This window comes from Sus scrofa, chromosome 9 (assembly GCF_000003025.6).
Source record: "Sus scrofa isolate TJ Tabasco breed Duroc chromosome 9, Sscrofa11.1, whole genome shotgun sequence".
Taxonomy (NCBI): Eukaryota; Metazoa; Chordata; class Mammalia; order Artiodactyla; family Suidae; genus Sus; species Sus scrofa.
The window spans coordinates 84,751,101-84,772,610 of NC_010451.4; the positions used below are offsets into that span (position 1 = coordinate 84,751,101).

General features: G+C 34.6%; 1 protein-coding gene across 2 annotated transcripts in view; it reads right to left on the reverse strand.

The window, feature by feature from the left end:
* Nucleotides 1-21,510, reverse strand: part of AGMO (alkylglycerol monooxygenase) — a 379,273-nt gene that overhangs the window by 199,227 nt on the left and 158,536 nt on the right. For both annotated transcript variants that reach the window (XM_003130179.6, XM_013979751.2), the window contains exon 6: nucleotides 10,088-10,183. In XM_003130179.6, the coding sequence (XP_003130227.3) occupies nucleotides 10,088-10,183 (96 nt within the window). The remainder of the gene's footprint in view (nucleotides 1-10,087; nucleotides 10,184-21,510) is intronic.

Genomic DNA, 21,510 nt, shown 5'->3' on the forward strand with positions numbered 1-21,510 from the left:
TTACTAATTGCGTGACCTAGAGTAAGGAATTTAGTATATTTAATTGGAGAAAATGGCATTGCCTATTTCAAAGAATTGTTACAAATATTTAATGAGATAATCTTTTTAAATGCTTAACACTTAATACTTTATACAACTTAATTTAATAAAATAAATTTAATTTTAAAATAAATCCAATAATTTAATAGAATGCTGAAAATAATGAGTGCTGGATAAATATCTGATATACAAAATGAAAAAAGTATATAAACAAACAGATATGTCATCTCATCATATTTTCCTTAGGATATCTCAGTCAATGACAATTATCAGTAAATGAGACTTATTGGCTGGGTATGACCAACTGTTTATTTTCCTCAATTTCAGTCTTTTTTTTTTTTTTTTTTTCCCATTTCATGGACATACCTGTGGCATATGGAAGTGCCTGTGCTAGGGATTGAATCAGAGCTGTAGCTGCCGGCCTATGCCACAGCAATGTCAGATCCAAACTGCATCTGTAACCAACATCGCGGCACATAGCAATGCTGGATCCTTAACCCACTGAGCAAGGCCAAGGATCAAACCAGTGTCCTCATGGATACTAGTCGGGTTCACTGCCACTGAGCCACAATAGAAACTCTCTGCTTCAGTCATTTTTTATATCTTCCAAGCTCAGCGTGTAACCTTTCTTCCAGAATACTATATCTCATTATTCTAGTCTTTGACTCATTTTTGGTTTTTGTTTTTACATGCAAGGCTAGGAATGCAGTAAGCACTAAGTGAATGTCTGTGGGATATAATAATTGAAATATTTAAAAAGATGTGTTGAATTTAGCAAATTTAAGAATGTTGTACAATGATTATTTTCCAAATCACAAAAAAAAATATTGTGAAAAATCTGACAGTGTACTTCATCACCACAATCCAAAACTCTATTTTTTTTTTTTTTTTTTTGTCTTTTGTCTTTTTAGGGCCAAACACACAGTATATGGAGGGCTAGGGGTCTAATCACAGGTGTTGCTGCCAGCCTACGCCAGAACCACAGCAATGCCAGATCCGAGCCACGTCTGCGACCTACACCACAGCTCATGGGAATGCTGGATCCTTAACCCACTGAGCAAGGACAGGGATCGAACCCAAAACCTCATGGTTCCTACTCAGATTCGTTTCCACTGCACCATGACGGGAACTCCCCAATCTCTCATATTTAAGAATGAATTATTTTCCCTAAAGTAAATTGTGCAGTTATTAATTACTCAAGTCTAAAATCCAACTGCATTTGTTTTTATTAGTAATTCATACTAAACAAAATATGTATTGCATTCAGATTATGTCATAAAACATACACCATTAATCATAAAGATGGCTAGGCATGATTAGTAAGTGACATACAATGAAATAGGTATTTAGAGGACAGAAACAGAAACAATAACAATAGTACTGAAAACATTTTTTTAGTGCTTTTTATGTGCCAACTATTCTAATCAACAGATTTTAACACGAACTACATTTTATAAGCCTCACAAAAATGCTATGTGCTATTACTAGCCTTATTTTACATATGAGGAAACTGAGGTATAGGTAAGTAAAGTAGACTGTCAAAATCTGTAATGATGGTAATAAATGAAATTAGGATTTGAATTTAAGCAATTTAATCTGAGGCCCCCCCAAAAAAACATAGTTTACATTATGCAAATGGTATTTCTTACTTTTAACTTATCACATTTCAAAAAAAGCACATGAAGTAAATGTGTTTATAATATTCATATTTAAATGTAAATAATTATAGTATGAGAAATATTCAAGAATATCTTCTTAGTTGTCACTTTTCCTTGTGCAAAACAAATATGAATTTGTTAATGAAAAATATTTGTTGACTAGCTTAATTATTCCAATACATTTCACACCTACACAAAGGACAAAATAATAGCTACAGAAACTTGAGATAAATTAAACGTGTTTCTTTGCAACTAACTATGTGGGTTCAAATCCTACCCGTAATTCCACATGCTGAGGGCGTGGCCAAAATAAAAGAACTTTTATGTCCTAATTCACTGCTCACACTGCTACTACTTTATTATTTTTGCTGCTATAGACTAACATTTTCCTATCTTTTCTATATGTCCTAGCTTCTTCAAACTTCTGGCTTCTACTGTCTCATTAGGCTATATTACATCATAATACGACTACATATTTCTCATGCTTTCTAACATTGCACATTACATTTTGCAGTTCCTATACTCTAATTTCTACCTTACTACATATGTCTATCATAAATATATCCACAGAGAAAAGATCTTATTGGCACAATTGCATGAGTTTATACTGTTGCTAATGAGAGTTTGTTTTCTTCATAGGTTGTCAACTAGATCATGGATGGCAATGTTTATTCTCAGTAGATATAGTCACCACAGTAGGATTCTACTAGAATGGGGTACACTAACACATGTGCTGATGGTAAGAAGAGAGGCAAGAAGCTGGGAGTGGAAGTGCTCTAGGAGAAAATGCTGGTCACATTAGATTAGGAGACAGAGATCAAATTTTGAGAATGCAAGAGTAATTATAAACTGAAAGGGGAAATCTAAGGAACAAAGGCACCACAGGGGGAGAAACTAAATTCTGCACACAAATCTTCCTTAAACCAGACTCTTGAATTAACAATCTTGGCTGACTCTTAAATTACTCTACACAGGACAAGACACTAAAGAAATTGCTGAAAAGTTAGCTGGGTAAAAGCTAGCAAATTGCTGAAAGAATTTTCAACTGCTGCCTAGTACAGACAAGAGAAAATTTAGAATTCATATCCTATCAAGTTAAAGGGGTTTTATAAACACCTAATGCACTTCACTAAAAAAAAAAAAAAAAAAAAAAAAAAAAAGATAGACCTCGCCCTAAGATTAAAGACTACCAAGGATAAGGAATATGTCCCAGGACTAAAAGCAATACTAAAAGATAAATATCCATCAAAGTGTAAACCAAAGCCTCCAGAAAAACAAGATGGTTAAATGATTACTTTGCTCTTTCCTTGAATAAAATAAATAAATGGTCAGAGGAAGATAACAGTCTAAAGTCCCCACAACAAATGTGCCATAAAGATTGGCTAATCATGATTAACTAAAAATACAAATAATCTTTTAAAAATGTGATCCATATTTTTAAAAAAGCAGCCAAATGAAGTGCACTGACTCGGATATTGCAATTAGCAAACCAGAATTTAAACATAATTATTATAATTAAGACTTAAAGGAAAAGATATCCAAAATGAGTAATACATTCAGCACAAAGCAAACAAAAAAATTCTAAAATGTAAAGCATATTTGATGTGAGGAAACCCAGTGAATGGGCTTAAAATCAGAATGATGAGAAAAGCGAAAGGGTAAATGAACCTAAAGACAAATTAATAGAAATTATCCAAGATAAATAAGAAAAAAAGGTGAAATTTTAAAAATTACAAAGCATTACTGATCTGTGACTCAATATCAAGTAGTCTAATAAACATGTTATCTCCAAGAGAGGAGATAGAGAAAGATACAGATATAATATTTAAGGAAATAATGGCCAGATTTTATTTTCCAAAAATTTGGTTTAAAATATACTATTTATGAACTCTAACAAATAATCAAGAAAAATACACATAGAAAAGAAAGAAATAAAACTTTTATTCAAAGACCACAGAATTTTGCATGGGAAAAGCCCTTGAAAAGTTTTTTTTTTTTTTTGTCTTTTTTTGCTATTTCTTTGGGCCGTTCCCACGGCATATGTAGGTTCCCAGGCTAGGGGATCGAAGCCGGAGCCACAGCAACGCGGGATCCGAGCCACATCTGCAACCTACACCACAGCTCATGGCAACACCTGATCTTTAACCCACTGAGCAAGGGCAGGGACCGAACACACAAACTCATGGTTCCTAGTCGGATTCGTTAACCACTGCGCCACGACGGGAACTCCTAGCCCTTGAAAATTTTAAAACAAATTATTTTCAATTTGTACAAACAATTCTTCCTATAAAGCCATAGTAATCAATAAAGTGAAGGATTTATTTAAGAGGAAACAAATAAATCAATGAAAGAGAAGTGTAAAATTAGATCCAACCATATACAACTGATATCTTTTCAAAGGACCCAGATAATCCAATAGATAAAGTCTCCATAATAAATGGTACTAGAGGAAGTGGATTTGTGCACAGAAATAATGAATTTTGCCCCTATCAAGTACCATTCATAAAAGTTTATTCCAGTATTAGAGACTGAAAGGTAAAATTAAAACTCAAATTTCCAAAAGAAATTCTAGGATAAATTCTTAGGAAGCTTGTGATAGTCAAATATTTCTTACAGAAAATACAAATAAAATAACCATAAATTTTAAAAACAATAAGTTAATCTTCAAAATCCAATATTTCTTTTCATAAAAAGTCATCAGAAAGAAAATGAAAAGGCAAGCTTCAAGCTGAGGGAATATATTTAAAACACATAGGTCTGACATTGATTTATATCTATAATCTATAAAGGATTCCAACAAACTAATTAGGCAAACAACTTAAAAAATAAGAGTTTGAATATATAGTTAATTAAGGCAAATGTATTAATGTCCAATGAATATAGGTAATACTACTCAACATAATTAGTTATTAGAGAAATATTACCACAAAGAGATAGCTCTTAACACCCATTAGTATCACATCCAAAAGAATAAAATACCTAGGAGTAAATCTACCTGAAGAAACAAAAGACCTGTACTCTGAAAACTGTAAGACACTGATGAAAGAAATCAAAGATGACACAAATAGATGGAAAGATATACCATGCTCGTGCATTGGAAGAGTAAATATTTTCAAAATGACTATACTACCTAAGGCAATCTACAGATTCAATGCAATCCCTATCAAATTACCAAGGACATTTTTCACAGAACTGGAACAAAATATTTTAAAGTTTGTTTGGAAGTACAAAAGACCCACAATAGCCAAAGACATCCTGAAAAAGAAAAATGGAGCTGGAGGAATCAGGCTCCTGGACTTCAGACTATACTACAAAGCAACAATCATCAAAACTGCATGGTACTGGCCCAAAGACAGACATATAGATCAGTGGAACAGGATAGAAAGCCCAGAATTAAACCCATGCACTTACAGCCAACTAATCTATGACAAAGGAAGCAAGACTACACAATGGAGAAAGGACAGCTCATTCAATAAGTGGTGCTAGGAAAACTGGACCCACTGGACCCATTTCATTCTTTTCCACTGGACCCATGGAAAAGAATGAAATGAGAACACTCCCTAACACCATACACAAAAATAAACTCCAAATGGATTAAAGACCTAGATATAAGACCAGACACTGTAAAGCTCTTAGAGGAAAACATAGCCCAAACACTCTCTGACATAAACGACAGAAACATCTTCTCAGATCCACCTCCTAGAGTATTGACAACAAAAACAAAAATAAACAAATGGGACCTACTCAAACTTCAAAGTTTCTGTACAGCAAAGGAAACCCTAAACAACACAAAAAGACAACCCACAGAATGGGAGAAAATCTTTGCAAGTGAATTGACTGACAAGGGATTAATCTCCAAAATTTATAAATACTTTCTGCAGCTCCATACCAAAAAAACAAACAACCCCATCCAAAAATGGGCAGAAGATCTAAACAGACAGTTCTCCAAAGAAGACATACAGATGGCCAAGAAACACATGAAAAGATGCTCAGCATCACTCATTATTAGAGAAATGCAAATCAAAACAACGAAGAGGTACCACCCAGAATGGCCATCATCCAAAAGTCTACAAACAATAAGTGCTGGAGAGGGTGTGGAGAAAAAGGAACTCTAGTACACTGTTGGTGGGATTGTAAATTGGCGCAACCACTGTGGAAAGCAGTATGGAGATTCCTCAGAAAACTAAAAATAGAACTATCATTTGATCTAGCAATCCCACTCCTGGGCATCTATCCAGAGAAAACCGTGACTCGAAAAGACATATGTACTCCAATGTTCATTGAAGCACTATTTACAATAGCCAAGACATGGAAACAACCTAAATGTCCATCGACAGAGGAGTGGATCCAGAAGAGGTGGTACATATACACAATGGAGTATCACTCAGCCATTAAAAAGAACGAAATACCAGCATTTTTAGCAACATGGATGGACCTAGAAATTATCATGCTAAGTGAAGTCAGCCATACAATGAGACACCAACATCAAATGCTTTCATTGACATGTGGAATCTGAAAAAAGGACAGACGGAACTTCTTTGCAGAACAGATGCTGACTCACAGATAATGAAAAACTTATGGTCTCCGGAGGAGACAGTTTGGGGGGTGGGGGGAAGTGCTTGAGCTGTGGGATGGAAATCCTGTGAAATAGGATTGTTATGATCATTATGCAACTACAGATGTGATAAATTCATTTGAGTAATAAAAAAAATGAAGAAAAAAAAAAAAAAAAACACCCATTAGAATGAGTAAATGAATGTTAACATTTCATTCTAATGCATCTCCTAGCCATCCCAAATATCTCTCCCCTGGGAAAAGAATTGTTTACCAGTGTGTACTTTTAGGGACATTTAAGGTATATGTGAACATATGAAACATAAAATTGCTTTCTTTTTTTAAGTATAAATATTAACATATGCTATGTCCAGTTATATAACTTGATTTATTTGGAAATCTAGCTGTATTAGTACATAAAGAGATTGCTCATTATGTTCTGTAACTGAAAACAATGTTCTAAGTAGAAGCCTCATTGTAGCACTATAAAAATCATCAAATCATAGTCCAAGTCATCAATACCAAATAATTATTCCTTTTTATATTTCTTTGTCCAATCATCTGGTATGCACATAAAAATATGATTGTAAATTTAAGTAAAATCAAAGGCAACAGATAAAGTTACTGTTATGACTGTATTATTTATACCAGCTAACCCTCAAATATCATAGAGTAATAGCTTAAAAATTATTTATAATATTACATGGTCACTAAGTTTAAAACAAGTATTAAATAATTTTTTTCTAATTACATTTAGTAACTCAAAAATATAACTGACTATGTATTGCAGACACTATAGATGAATGAAAAATAAACAAAAACGTAGTCATAAAAATTAAGTCATAAAAATTTAATTAATTATAATAAAAGTACATTTTTAAGAAGAATGTTTTGTAACTTTCAAAAACCAGAAGAGATAAATGCTATTTATTCACTGAATTAACTCAAAACTAAACAAAATATTTCATTATAAACTCTTTAGTTTGTTATACAATCTATTTTATCTCTCCTATATAATCTTTCAAAAGCATGTTGTTAGTTTTTTTTGTATTTTATCTTATACTCATCTGATTAAAGGGAGTAAACTTTTCTTCATCTTTAGAAAATCAGTATCTCCCTAAGACCAGTCCTGCAAGAGTGAGAACTGATTTTATGGATGTCAGAAGTGAAATAACTAAGAAATCAAACCTCTATCCAAGCATGGCCAACATCACCTTATCTATGGCTCATATTGTCTTTCTGTATATGGAGACCCAAGTATGATGCCTGAAATTAAACAGTGCCGAAGTGACCTAAGGGGCCCACATATTTGAAAGTCGCAAAGTGGGTATTTTTCTAGGCTGAAGGCCACAGTTTTCAGTTTTTATTTTCATTTCTTAATCTAGCATGTATTAATTTTTTTAATGTTGGAAAAAGTATTATAATCTTTTTTTCTTTTTTTGTGTGTCTTTTTGCCTTTTCTAGGGACGCTTTCACTGCTTATTGAGATTCCCAGGCTGGGGGTTTAATTGGAGCCGTAGCTACTGGCCTACACCAGAGCCACAGCAATGCAGGATCCGAGTCGTGTCCACAACCTACACCACAGCTCCCGGCAATGCCGGATCCTTAACCCACTGAGCAAGGCCAGGGATGGAACCCGCAACCTCATGGTTCCTAGTCGGATTCGGATTCGTTAACCACTGCGCCATGACGGGAACTCCAATCTTTTTTTCTTTTAAAAAGATTAAGTAGGAGTTCCCTTGTGGCTCAGCAGTATGGAATCAGGCTATTACCCATGAAGAGGCAGGTTTGTCCCTGGCTTCACTCATTGGTTTAAGGATCAAGTGTTGCTGTGAGCTGTAGTGTAAGTTGCAGATGCAGCTCAGATCCGTCGATGCTATGGCTGTGGTGTAGGCTGGCAGTTGCAGCTGCCATTCGACCCCAAGCCCGGGAACTTCCATACACCATGTATGCAGCCCTTAAAACAAACAAACAAACAAACAAAAAAACAGACTGTCTTCTCCTCACTCCTGTTCTCTGTATCAATTACGCCTCTCTCCAGAAGCAGCTGCTACTACAAATCTCTTGGCTGTACTTCCTGAATGGTTCTGCTATTAGTAAACAAATGGTAGTATGCTATCTATAATAATGAATGTAATTAAGTATGGCTGCAAAAATTCTTAGACATGTACTCACAACTGATGATATAATTTAAAATTCCAAGAATAAAACCTTAATTTCAGAAGGTATGTTCTGTGCAGCTCAATGGCAGTAACTATACACAGTACTTGCAAAAGTATAAAGTACAAGACAAGCAAGAGGCTTAATGAATTGCTTTTAAGTTTAAAATGAAGCCACATGGAGGTTGTGAGCTTAAAAGAAATGTCTGACCACTGGCTTTCTTCCATTCACCATTTCCCTAGACAGAACTCAAGCCCTGGCTCATGGACTTCTCGAAGGGCCACAGGAAAAGGAGGAAGTTACTTTGGCACCATTGTTCTATATCCAGACTAATACTGGACCCAACACATGTCATGACCTGGAGCAGAGTTGCTATAAAAATGTAATTCTCCTTTAACCTCTCCATGTAAATCATCAGAAAGCTTCCCTCCACTGATTTAAACAAATTTGGTCTTTGACCTCTAGAGTCAGAAATGGCCTCAACAACTCCTTCAGAAAGTTGTAGTATTGACTGTTTGATGTATGTCAACTACCATAAAATGCAATACTATTTCATGACAGATCTTCAAATAATGCCACGTATGTCCAAAGTCACGGTAACAGTCTCTATTCCAAGTAAATCAGTAGCATGAAATACTGCAGATTAACGGAATAATGCACTTTGCTGTATCAAGCTCTGGCATCTATTGCAGCTGTGATTTGTGGTATTGTTCAACCAGTTGCAACACCTGTCAACATGTTTCCTCTAGAACTTCAAAAGACTTCCAATAAATACCAAATGCTTGAAAGGGTTCTCATGTGTATAAGTAAGAATTTTTCTGGGTCTGTGATTTTTGGTATTTAACAACCAGATCAGTGCGATAGTTCATAAAACAATCAGTTGCTTAATGATCTAGCTGCAAACATTCAAGTCTGACAATTTGAGATAACACAGAAGACCCAAGAAATTATATTTTTCTACTTTTTTGTGGGGGAAAGAAAAACAACAAAATGTTGAGGATTTTTTAAGTAAAACCTAAACTTTAAAATTAGAGCAAGTTTTCCAATCAAAAAATATTTTGATAACTTCTTTAAGCATTAAACGATTTTCAAGGAGTTTTTAAGGAGTTTCCACAGAGTGATCCATATACATATATATATATATATATACACATACATATATATATATATATATACACACACACATATATATATATATGCATTTAGAAAATAAGTATTATGTATTTTATGTATAGTTAAATATTGTTCATTGTGTAATAATTATATTATAAATATAAATAATTATAAACAATAATATTAAATGCATACATTAAAATATATTTACAAATACATAACATATATATACACTTATGTCTAAATTGAAATGAATTTCGACATATTTCAGTGAACAATATTTAATAAACTGTAATATAGAAAGATACTGTATTAAATATAGTATTAAAATGTTTTGGTACTTAATAGCTCAAAAATTGTTTTATTTAATTGAGACCAACTGGCCTCATTGCTTCTTATAAACTTTGCAATATATATTCAGTAAAAAGGAATAAAAATGAACAGATGTTTCTCCTTAAAAAAGGCAGACAAAGATTTTTCTTACACAATAAATCAGCTGCTAGTGGATTTCCAGGACATTGCTTTAGGCTATTTAGGTATAAAACTTAAGAAAAAATAATTACCTTTGTGTGGATCCAAAACTGGTAGAGGAGATTGAACTGAAGATGAACAGCATATACTGAGGGTGGTATGAAGAGGGCTAAGGGAGAGTAGAATATCTGAAAGATTAAAACATTTTAAATTTGCACATATGACTTCTCAACGTAACATATACTATTACTAATGGTTCAACATTCTGAGTATATACCTCAGTAAATATGCCTTATTCTTTAGCAAATATATCTTAGTCTATATATTTTATTTCCAACTTTGACTTTGTGCCATTCATTTGCCACATGATAATGAAGTTACAGTCATGTTGGAGCTAAACGCATTGGACTTTTATTTCACGTTTAATATTGTCTAGTTAAAATAGCATACGTGTTATGTTATTTCTTTAATCTTGAAAAGGCTGATCATATTTCCTGAAAGTAAAGAGGTTTTTTTTAATATACACAAAACATCATTTTCTTAAAGTAAAGGAAATATAGGAGCATGTGCCTTTTTAGCTTGACAGCTCCCAAACACTATGTTATTATGGCATTCTTTGTAATAAAATGAAATTATAATAAAAGAAAGTAACTCCATATGAGAAGAGGATATAATACACTTTCCCCATTAAATTTTATTTTATTTTTTTGTGGCTGACAATGTCTCCTAATTTTTCCAAAGTTTTTAAGGAAGGGGCTAAGATATTGTGCATAGTAGAAACCAATTTTGGAAGTCCCTATTTCCTAACAGACAGAAATGCCTCTGCCTTGGAAAAACAACTTATGCCTAAACCGCAGAACTGGTTAGAATCAACTAATAAGCACAATCTGCTGTGTTCTCCCAATGACTTTGATCCCCAAGAGTGGTTTCATGTTGTAAGAAAACATTTTATTAAATGAAAAACTAAACAACCAAAAAGGAGGTAAAAGAGCCCGTATTTTACTTTACATTTTGGGTTTTATAAAGTTAATATTTCCAAAATAGATTTTAAAAATTTTTTTTCAGGATATTACAATTTATTTCTGAATTATTTTAAAGCTTTTGTTTCCTCAATTAGGTCAAATATCACTTCAACAATATTTAGTAATGATGATACATTGAAATCAACATTTACATAAATACTTTTAGTTTTTGTTTTCAACCTTGTCTTGAAAAATCTCAATTGTCATTACAATAGAATCAGTTTCACTATTTATAAATGCGTCATTAAAGAATGCATTAGATTAGTGAGCAAAAAAAGTACTAGGCTCTTATTCAAGACATTGCCTTTTAAGCCTTGGTTCCACTACAGAATTGCTCTGTAATATCCACAAATTTCTTAAACTTTTTCTATAGGCTCCAGTTTCTCCAAATGAATGGTGGAGAAAACCATCTGAAATGTAGCCATCCCCTTGGTTCCAAAAGTTCTTTCATAGTATGATTTGAGTTTTAGTATGTATGAGGTGAATATTTACAGTTAACATAATTCCTCTAAGTGTGAAGAAATAGTCCTTTGAATAACAGCTATCATGGAAAAAGGAATTCTGTTGTCAAATAAATTGTGAAGAAGTGAGTTAGGCAGTGAAATTTCTTTGCCATAAAACTTTTCAGAGACTTTATCATGCTGGTACAAACTACAAGCCTATTAGCCCATAGAAAACTTTCTTAGGGAATTTCCCATAAGATTAGATTTCCTAAAAACACAGTTAATGTAGCATGTTCTTGGGTTGGATGAATCAATGTTGTTAAAAGTGACCACACTACTCAAGGCAGTCTACAGATTCAATGCAATCTCTATCAAATTACCAATTTAATTTTTCACATAACTGGAACAAAATTATTTTAAATATGTATGGAAACACAAAGGACCCCAAGTAGCCAAAGCAATTTTAAGAAAGAAGAAAGGAGCTGGAAAAATCAGGCTCCCTGACTTCAGACTATGCTACAAATCTACAGTCATCAAAATAGTATATGGTACTGACACAAAAACATACACATAGATCAATGGAACAGGAGAAAAAAAATCCAGAAATAAACCCACATATCTATGGTCAATTAATTTAAAACAAAGGAAACAAGAATATATGACAGAGAAAAGACAGTGGTGCTGGGTAAACTGGACAGCTACATGTAAAAGAATAAAATTAGAACATTCTCTAACATCATATTCATAACTAAACTCAAAATGGATTAAAGACCTAAATGTAAGACCAGATACTATAAAACTCCTACGGAAAATATAGGCAGAACTCCCTTTGACATAAATTGTAGGAATATTTTTTAAATCTATCTCCTATGATAACAGAAACAAAAGCAAAAATAAACAAATTGGATCTAATTAAACATAAAAGCTCTTGCACAGAAAAGGAAACCATAAACAAAATGAAAAAACAACCCACAGAACAAGAGAAAATATTCACAAACAGTATAACCAACAAAGGCTTGATTTCCAAAATACACAGCTTATGCAGCTTAATATCAAAAACAATAAAAAATGTGCAACTGGTTGTAACCAATTGAAACCAGTTTGAATGTCATTTCTGTCATAAAACCTCAGATGCTACTAATTTGTCAGAAGAAATTTCTTCTTTTTCAAACTCAAACTCTCCATACCTGGGCCCGAGGATATTATAGCTTACCAAATATATTCCATTTCTGTCATGCCTTCAAATCTATGTTATTCTGATGCCAAAACTTTTTAGCTGTAAATAACACTGTCTACCTTAGGGTATTTTATTATCTCTTGCTAAAAGTCATATATAATAGGGTCATAAAGGAGAGAAATAATGCAGCCCTGTATGTGTTAGGAGAGAATGAGGATAGGTCTAGAGGTATCCTTGGGCTAATGGAGAGGAGATGAGTGGGTTTTATTCTATTCATCAAGTAAATGAGGCAGAAAGGGATTGTGTGAAGAAGTATCATAAAACAAGAAATAACATGATGTGTAGGAGGAACTCTATTCTGCCACTGCCAAAGGTGTTGGAGAAGGTGGTAAGAGGTCAATTTGAACCATGTAATTCATAAATAGATCTCAAAGAGTCTTTGAACCCCCTTAAATGACTACAATAAACTGAGCTTGTGTGCATGGGGAAATGTGCGATTTTCTAAAGAAACAATGTACAGCTTTCTTTTGTGACTCACCACAGACAAGCAAAAAAAAAAAAAAAAAAAAAAAAAAAAGCATAACTTTAGCAATGGTCAAATGAGAGAGGGAGTTTTTTAATGCCTTCTAAGAGGACTGGACTTTTCCTAGGCCAGGAGGGAGTAATTATCATGTACCTTTTTTTTTTCCTTTTAAGCTTGTAAGAAATATGAAAATGGGTTGAAATCCTATATTTGTAGCCCAGTGAAAAGCCATGCAAATTTAACCACAGTAGTAGCCATAGGGATGGAGAGGCATAAAGTACACAAAAGACCTAAGGATCTGGTAACTATTTAAAATAGGAGATAAGAGAAACAGAGGAGAATCAGAAGACACCCAGATTTCGGGCTCATGTGTAAGGTGATGTTGTACCCCAAGATTGTGAATAGGAGGAAGACTAGGTCTATAAAGTTCAACTTAGGTGATATCATGTTGACGGCCTTGAGGAATATCCCAAGAAAGCTTCTGAGTAAGGAAATATGTTCTGAAAATTGCAACTGAACTAAAAAATAACACTGGATTTGCAGCTATCGACCAGTGGAGCAGTAGACCTGGAATCCAAGCTTCAGTACGTTTAAGAATCATTCAAAGGAGGTTATGAAATAAAGGTTGATTTGACTGACTTCTCTTTCCCTGAGAAAAACGGAGAGAGCTGGACGTATTTCTTGAATAGAATATATGGATGAGGGAGGAGATTGTGAATATGTGTGTGTTAATGTGAGACACATGAATGCATTTATGGTGTCTTCAGAAGGAGCCAGTTGAGAGGAAGAGGGATAAATGCCAAGAGTCGATGACAGAACAAGGTCCAAGAGAGGAACAGAGCAGGAGCAATGTCAGCAATCTAAGGATTAGACCTGCTGAAGAGAGGAAAACATTTCTACAGAACCAGAAGGAAGAGTGTATGCATGCTTATGAATTCACAAACCTTAGTGAAAATATCTGGGCAGAAGTAGAGAGAGGGAAAACCAGAAACAGTCTTGTTTCTCTGAGAAGTTTTAAATTCATTTATTGGCTGACAAAATACAGCAGCCATGGAGAGGAGACCCTGAGGAGACTGTGGAATTCTAGAAAGGCTTCTCTCATGAGAAGTTCATGTTTATGGCTGGGTGAGCAGCACTGAGAACTCATCTGTGTCTGGAAGCCATACGTGTTGGGGATGGGGGGTGATCACCAAACTGCCCAGCTGGTGCTGGAGGACACCCATGGCGCTCAGCAAGCTGGGTGTGGGAGTAAAGTAGGTGGGTGACCGGATGCAAGCAAGGCTTGGGGATTTAGGGCAGATGTGACAGAGGCAGCCTGTGCTTACCAGAATCATGGGCATTAAGCAACTTAGATTGGGTGATGTAGGAAAGCCTTGAGGGATGAGAAATTGGGAGAAAAAGCGGTGGTTGGGACGGGAGAGCTGTTCATGAGTAAGCTGCTAAACAAAACAGTTGAAGTTCAAGTGCTTAATTACTTGGAAAAATCTTTTGAGCTCCAGATTGATGTCTCTTTTATTTTAATAAAGTAGTTTACTTGACTTAGGTCTGTAGTTCTATGATTGTTGTTAATTTTTACATTACCTTTTTTTTTTTTGTCTTTTTGTCTTTTTCGGGCTGCACCAAGGGCACATGGAGGTTCCCAGGCTAGGGGTCCAATCAGAGCTGCAGCTGCTGGCCTACGCCACGGCCACAGCAATGCCAGATCTCAGCCACAGCAATGCCAGATCTCAGCCACATCTGCAACCTACACCACAGCTCATGGCAACGCCAGATTCTTAACCCACTGAGCAAGGCCAGGGATCAAACCCACAACCTCATGGTTCCTAGTGGGATTCGTTTCTTCTGTGCCATGACAGGAACTCTAATTTTTACATTACTTTAAAAAATTTTTCCTTGAGAATTGAGAAACTAAGTATTAAATAATTTAAGTCTGTGATTAGCGATGACATAGAACCAACTCCTCAGAATGCAAGTAGAGTACTGATCTCTATCCTTAAAACACATCTACTTAAATTGCTATGTCTGGAATAAGTGCTTGTGTTTCTGCTCAGAAAGTGTTTACCTTTAAAAATCCTAGGCCCACATTTCTGTTCCTATCCATTTCCCCTATTCCCTATTTCACCTTCTTAAACATCCTATACTCCAGCCATACTCATACTGTGATGGGTTGGATTAAGTCCTAAAAAGGGACACAGTGATAGACATGAACATAGGAAGAATTCCATGTGAAGATGAAGGCAGAGATCACGGTGGTACATCTACAATACAAGGAACACCAAAAAACTACTGGAAGCTGTGGAACTGATTCTTCCTCACAGCTCTCAGAAGGAACCAACCCCCCAGCCCCCCATATCTTGACTTTAAATTTCTAGCCTCTACAACTGTGAGACAATGCACTTTGGTTGTTCTAAGCCACAGAGTTTTTGGTACTTTGTTAGAACAGTCCTGAGAAAATAATACACATACCATACATTTTACTTTCAATTCTCTAAATGTATCGTATTTGTTCATAATTTTGTGTTTTCCTAGCTTCTTCTACACTATGTTCCATTTATAACCAAATTCATGGCAAAATTTTATTCTTCTCACAGGTTGGGCTCAAGCCTTGATTCTTCTGTGATGCTTCCCTTGACCCTCCATGGTTCCCAGATCAGACATCTCTCTCTAAATCCTTAACAGTTTATATTACAATAAACTACTTGAATCTCTCCAAGGAAAACAATCAGCTTAAGAACAGAAGTTCATGTCTTAATTTTCTTCATATACCCAACCTCTGCTGCCATGAAGACCTCTGCCATTCAAAAGTGTACATGGAAAAGAAACGAGTGGATGCCCTTTTCAAAACAAGAACAGTAACATATAAAGAGAGCTGAATAATTTAGCTACTTGTACATTATTTTTTTAATAAAAACCTGAAGCATATGGAAGTTCCCAGGCTAGGCGTTGAATGGAGCTAGAGATTCCAGCCTACACCACAGCCACAGCAACTCCAGATCCAAGGTTGTCTGCGACCTACACCACAGCTTACTGGCCGGAACCTTGACCCACCAAGCCAGGCCAGGGACTGAACCTGTGTTCTCACGAATACTAGTGGGATTCGTTTCTGCTGTGCCACAAGGGGAATTCCCACCACTTGTACATTTTTTTAAGTGCCAATAAGATAATGCAGTTTTATGGAGAGCTCTTCACTATGATTTCCATTATTTACCCTTCATTATAAGGATTACAAATGACTATCAGATTTCTCTAAAGAAAAACATAAAAATCAGAGAATAATTTTATTTTTTACCAAATTTCAAAATGATTTGGTAAGTGGCAGAATAGTTCCATTTTGCTGATCTATGCTGCAATTGGGGATATGAAACTGGTCAAGACACAAACTGGCAAAGGGTTTCACTTATTTAATGTATGGACATAAACTGTGTCTTATTAGCTGCTGTGAATGGAAGTTGAGGGTGATGAAGGGATGCTTTGGAGGTCTGAGTCCAGATCCTGAGAGGTTTTGTTTTTATACTTCATGGGGGGCTCAAGGCATGCTTTCCTTCCTGACATAAGAGTTATGAGAATTTTATCCCCAGTGCATTTGACTGCATTACATCAAAGTTGTTAGTTTTTGCATCTTTATTTGTTCACATTTATCTTTATATAAATCCAACTCCCACATACTGAAAAATATAGTCTTTGCTTATATAGTTTGGCAGGGAGTACATTGTAATAAAAAGATCTAAGATTTCACTAAAAGTTCTTTTGCAGTTTTATGTGTAATATAAAAACAATATTATACATGTGAATCATACTTGATATAGTTCAAAGAATTCACACACTCATTATTTAAGGCAATCTTCAAAATAACAGTATGAGAAGGCTGACCAAATATTAATTGCTCAGTTTCATGTACAAAATCACTTAAATACAAATATTAGTTGATTGGTTCAGGGTAGCATAGTTGGTTAATAACAGCTACGGCTGGGACCAGACTTCTTTCCTCCTATGAATAGTTCTCTGCTGTTTCCTAAATGAAATTAGTATATATTTCTAAATTATTATTCTCAAAAATAATGGTTTTATACTTGCAAAAGAATTGCAGATATAAAGATTTTCACAAATTGGTATTACAACTATGTTTTCTTTGATGTTGGTTAAAATTTACCTCTTTTTAGATTGCTAATATGCTCTAAATATATTTTACTAATTCTTATAATATTGATAATCCTGATCTAGAAACAAAATTTTAATGTTTGAGAAATACTAGAGAGCTAAAAAATAATTACTCAACCCATTGATTTAAACTAAGGGTATCTATTTTTTTACTATGCTTTTAAGAGAAATACTCAGCTTCTTGAAATGTAGATAGCTTACAATTTCCCATTCAACAGCATCAGAGATTATGCAAATATGTAAAAACACATTTTATTCCAAAAGGTGAATAAGTTAATCACCTTATGCTCTAATTTTTTGAGGCTCTATAAGATCACAAACATTAAAATGAATGACAGATTTATTCTGTTAATGTAGAAAAATATTATCTTTGACACATTTATTTTGACTAGTATAAAACTTTTTTTATTTCATTCATTCATGTTGTGTGCATTTATTAAGCACTAACTACATCAAGCACTTTATGCATGTAAGTATATAACAGGGAAAAAACAGAGGTATATTCATTTCCTTCATAGTTTACTTGTCAGTGTGAAAGGCAACAATGCAAATAATAAGTACTGTAATAGAGATGTGCAAGGCTTTGTGAGGCAGAAAAAAAGTAAACTGGGGAAAGTCAGGAAGGTGTCTGTAAGAGAAAAATGAAGTATATAGCAATCAGAGGTATAGCAGAAGTAACTTTTCAGGCAGAAATAACTGCATGTTCAATAAAGTATCAAGGCATGATGTATGGTAGATTTAGAGAATTGAAAATTATTTGTTTAACTGGAGATGGGATGACAATAGGAGAGGGTAGAAGATGAGATTGGAAAGAGAAGTTGGGTCAGGTTTAGACTAGGTCTGCGTGTGTTAAGGACACTATGAGATTCCTTTTTCTGAGCTACAGAGGCATTTACCTTGTTTAGAGCTGGCATTTTGGAAAGGTGACAATGGGTGAAGGATTGAAGGATGAAGAATGCAAATACAGTTGCTTTAGAACAATAGCCAATTTAAAATGACATGGCTAAATCATCTTTATGACACTCTAGCTGGTCCCAGGAATCAGTGTCTATTGCTAATGACTAGTTCTAAATTATTGCTGCTGCTGTTTCCCTAGAAGTATATGTTGGTATATCATGTATAGTGACTCTAAGTTTGAAAATATGAACCAATATGTACCAATAGTTCTTTTAATGAACAATTTGTTTTATAATAGTTTTATACTTGCAGAAGAGTTGCAAAGATAGCATGGGAATTATTGGATACCCTCCTCCAAATCTCTATTGTTAACATATTTCTAAACTGCATTGAAACAACTAAGGAACTGACAACTGGTACATTACTTTTAACTAAATTCCATACCTTATTTAGATTCTACTGCTTCTGTTTTATCCCCCCTTAATGTTCTTTTTTTGCCTTAGGATCCACTGACGATGGAACATTATATTTAGTCTTTCTATCTTATAGTCTCCTCTGATCTATGGCAGTTTCTCAGGCATTCTAACTTTACACTTTCAGGTACTGGCTAGGTATTTTGTAGAATATCCCTCAATTTGGATATGACGTGTCTTTTCTTATGGTTAGACTGGGGTATAGGTTTTGGTGATAAAAACCACTGGGGTGACGGGCCATTCTCATATATCTTATGATAAGGTACATTCTATCCACAGCATATTTTTTTTTGTCACATCTTATCAAAAAGTACCTGCTGCCAATAAGACATCACTGAGGATGTTAACTTTGATCTGAGATTGTGCTTGGCAATTTTATTCACCCTAAAGTTAAACTTCCTCCTCCACCCCCACCTTTGTCCCTTTACCAAACTCTTTTCTTTGTAAAGGAGTTACTAAGTAGAGTCCACACTCAAAGGGCAAGGGTAACGGAGGCTTTAATCTCCATTTACTAGAAAGGGGCAGTATCTACATATGAATTTTTCAGGGGAATTTGTTTTCCATTTATTTGTTCTATTTATTTATATATCCAATCATTTATCTATGTCAGTATGGAATGTTTTTGAAAATATTTATTTTATACTTTGGATTATAACTTCGTACTTGGTTATATATTTTGTTCTTCAAATTGTTCCAGATTTTGGTCATTGGGAACGCTTTCAAATTGGCTCCTAAAACCCTTTGTCTTAGCCAATTATTTTATTTATTTCTTTTTAAAGAACTTCTATAACTGCGTTTTGTATAAAGCTGTAGAATTCAGATGATTTATTTATAAAACTGGAAGAAAATGACATTTAATCCTGATGCTGTTGTATACCACATAATATTCATAGGTCTAGACACATTTTATTATTTACCATGTGAAGAGACTATCATGTTTAAGGCATTATATTAATAAAGATGTGTAGTAATGACTGAAATAGCATACAAAACCATCTATTTCAGTACGTGGTAATAAGGCTCGCTTTAAAATGCACTCCCAAAAGAGATAAGAAGAGGTACAAACTATTATGTATAAAAAAAACTGTAAGAATATATTGCACAACACAGAGAATCTAGCCAACATTTTATAATGACTATAAATGGAGCATAACCTTCAAAAATTTTGAATCACTATGTTGTTAATTTGTAACATAAAATCAACTACATTTTAATTAAAAAAGTAATAATTTGGGGAAAATAAGGCACTCCATTAATTGCAGATTTTAGGGATGAATAATGTTAAATCTAAAACTGAACAAAAAATCCAAAGGGGGTGTTCCCAACGTGGTGCAGTAAAAATGAATCCGAAGAGGAACCATGAGGTTGCGGGTTCGATCCCTGGCCTTGCTCAATGGGTTAAGGGTCCAGCATTGCCAAGAGCTGTGGTGTAGGTCGCAGATGTGGTTCAGATCTGGCATTGCTGTGGCTGTGGCATAGGCTGGTGGCTACAGCTCTGATAAGATCCCTAGCTTGGGAGTCTCCATATGCCGCAGGTGTGGCCCTAAAGAGACAAAAAAAAAAAAAAAAACCCAAAAAACAAAAAACAAAAACAACGGGTACGGTTGGAAATTCTTGAACATTGAATTGTCATCACGCTATAATTTTTGTAGTAATATCAAAGAAAAGTACCCTGAGCTTAATGTTGTATTCATTTCACAAATCCATTTTATCTTCAAAGACATGACCCATTTATTATTTGCTCTAAGATACACTGTTATCTAAGTAACTAGCAAATTATATGCCTTACTGTAGATGTGTCAACGAAAACAGTCTTACAAAAGACTCAAAGAAAATGAGGAAACCTGACAACTCTCTTTTGATTTTAGTATCTAGAAAGACCTATCATAGACTGGCAAACATCACAGACCCTTAAAAATCTATGTTATCTTCTAACAGACCTACAAATGATAACCAATAATCCAGGCTAATTTATAATCCCTACCGTTCATCTCTTACACTGCACATACTCCCCCCATCTCCACCCCAAATGCTTGTGGAGATTCTCAATGTTCATTTACTTATCCAGCATATTTTCTGTGTCCTTGGCTATGTAACATTAGGTTATGAAGGGAATTTAGTCTGACAATAAATAGGGGTGAACCTAGATTTCACTTAAATTTTCACTAATCTGTATCTCTGGATGCTTTGACTTAATAGGGGAAAGTACAGATGCTAAACAAGGATAAAGATCACCATAAATGAAGAGTCAGATATCTGGACTCAAGATCCAACCAACAATGTCCAATACTGTATGATGGAGCAGGCTCCTCCGAGATTCATTTTGTAACTTCAAAAATAGATGACTAAGGAGTTCCCATCGTGGCTCAGTGGTAACGAATCTGACTAGTATCCATGATGATGCAGGTTTGATCCCTGGTCTTACTCAGTGGGTTAAAGATCCAGTGTTGCTGTGAGCTGTGGTATAGGCTGGCAGTTACAGCTCCGATTCGACCTCTAGCCTGAGAACTTCCATGTGCCCCAGGTGTGACCCTAAAAGGATAAAAAAAAATGACTTAAATATATTATCTCCAGATTTCTTCTAGTTCTTAAATCTATGATGCTCAGATAAAGATTATCCTTGATAAATTATCAGACAGTAAAGTAATTAATGACATTGATTTCCCTGGAGAAACTTCAAACACAGCTCTATCCTTTCTTGGAGAGTTTCTTCCCCAAAATGCAACTACTGGAGGTCTGATTTATCCGTATGCAAACAGAAATTTATAAATTGGGATAGAATAAATATTTTTGACATTACTGTTTTTAATAAGTCATATATT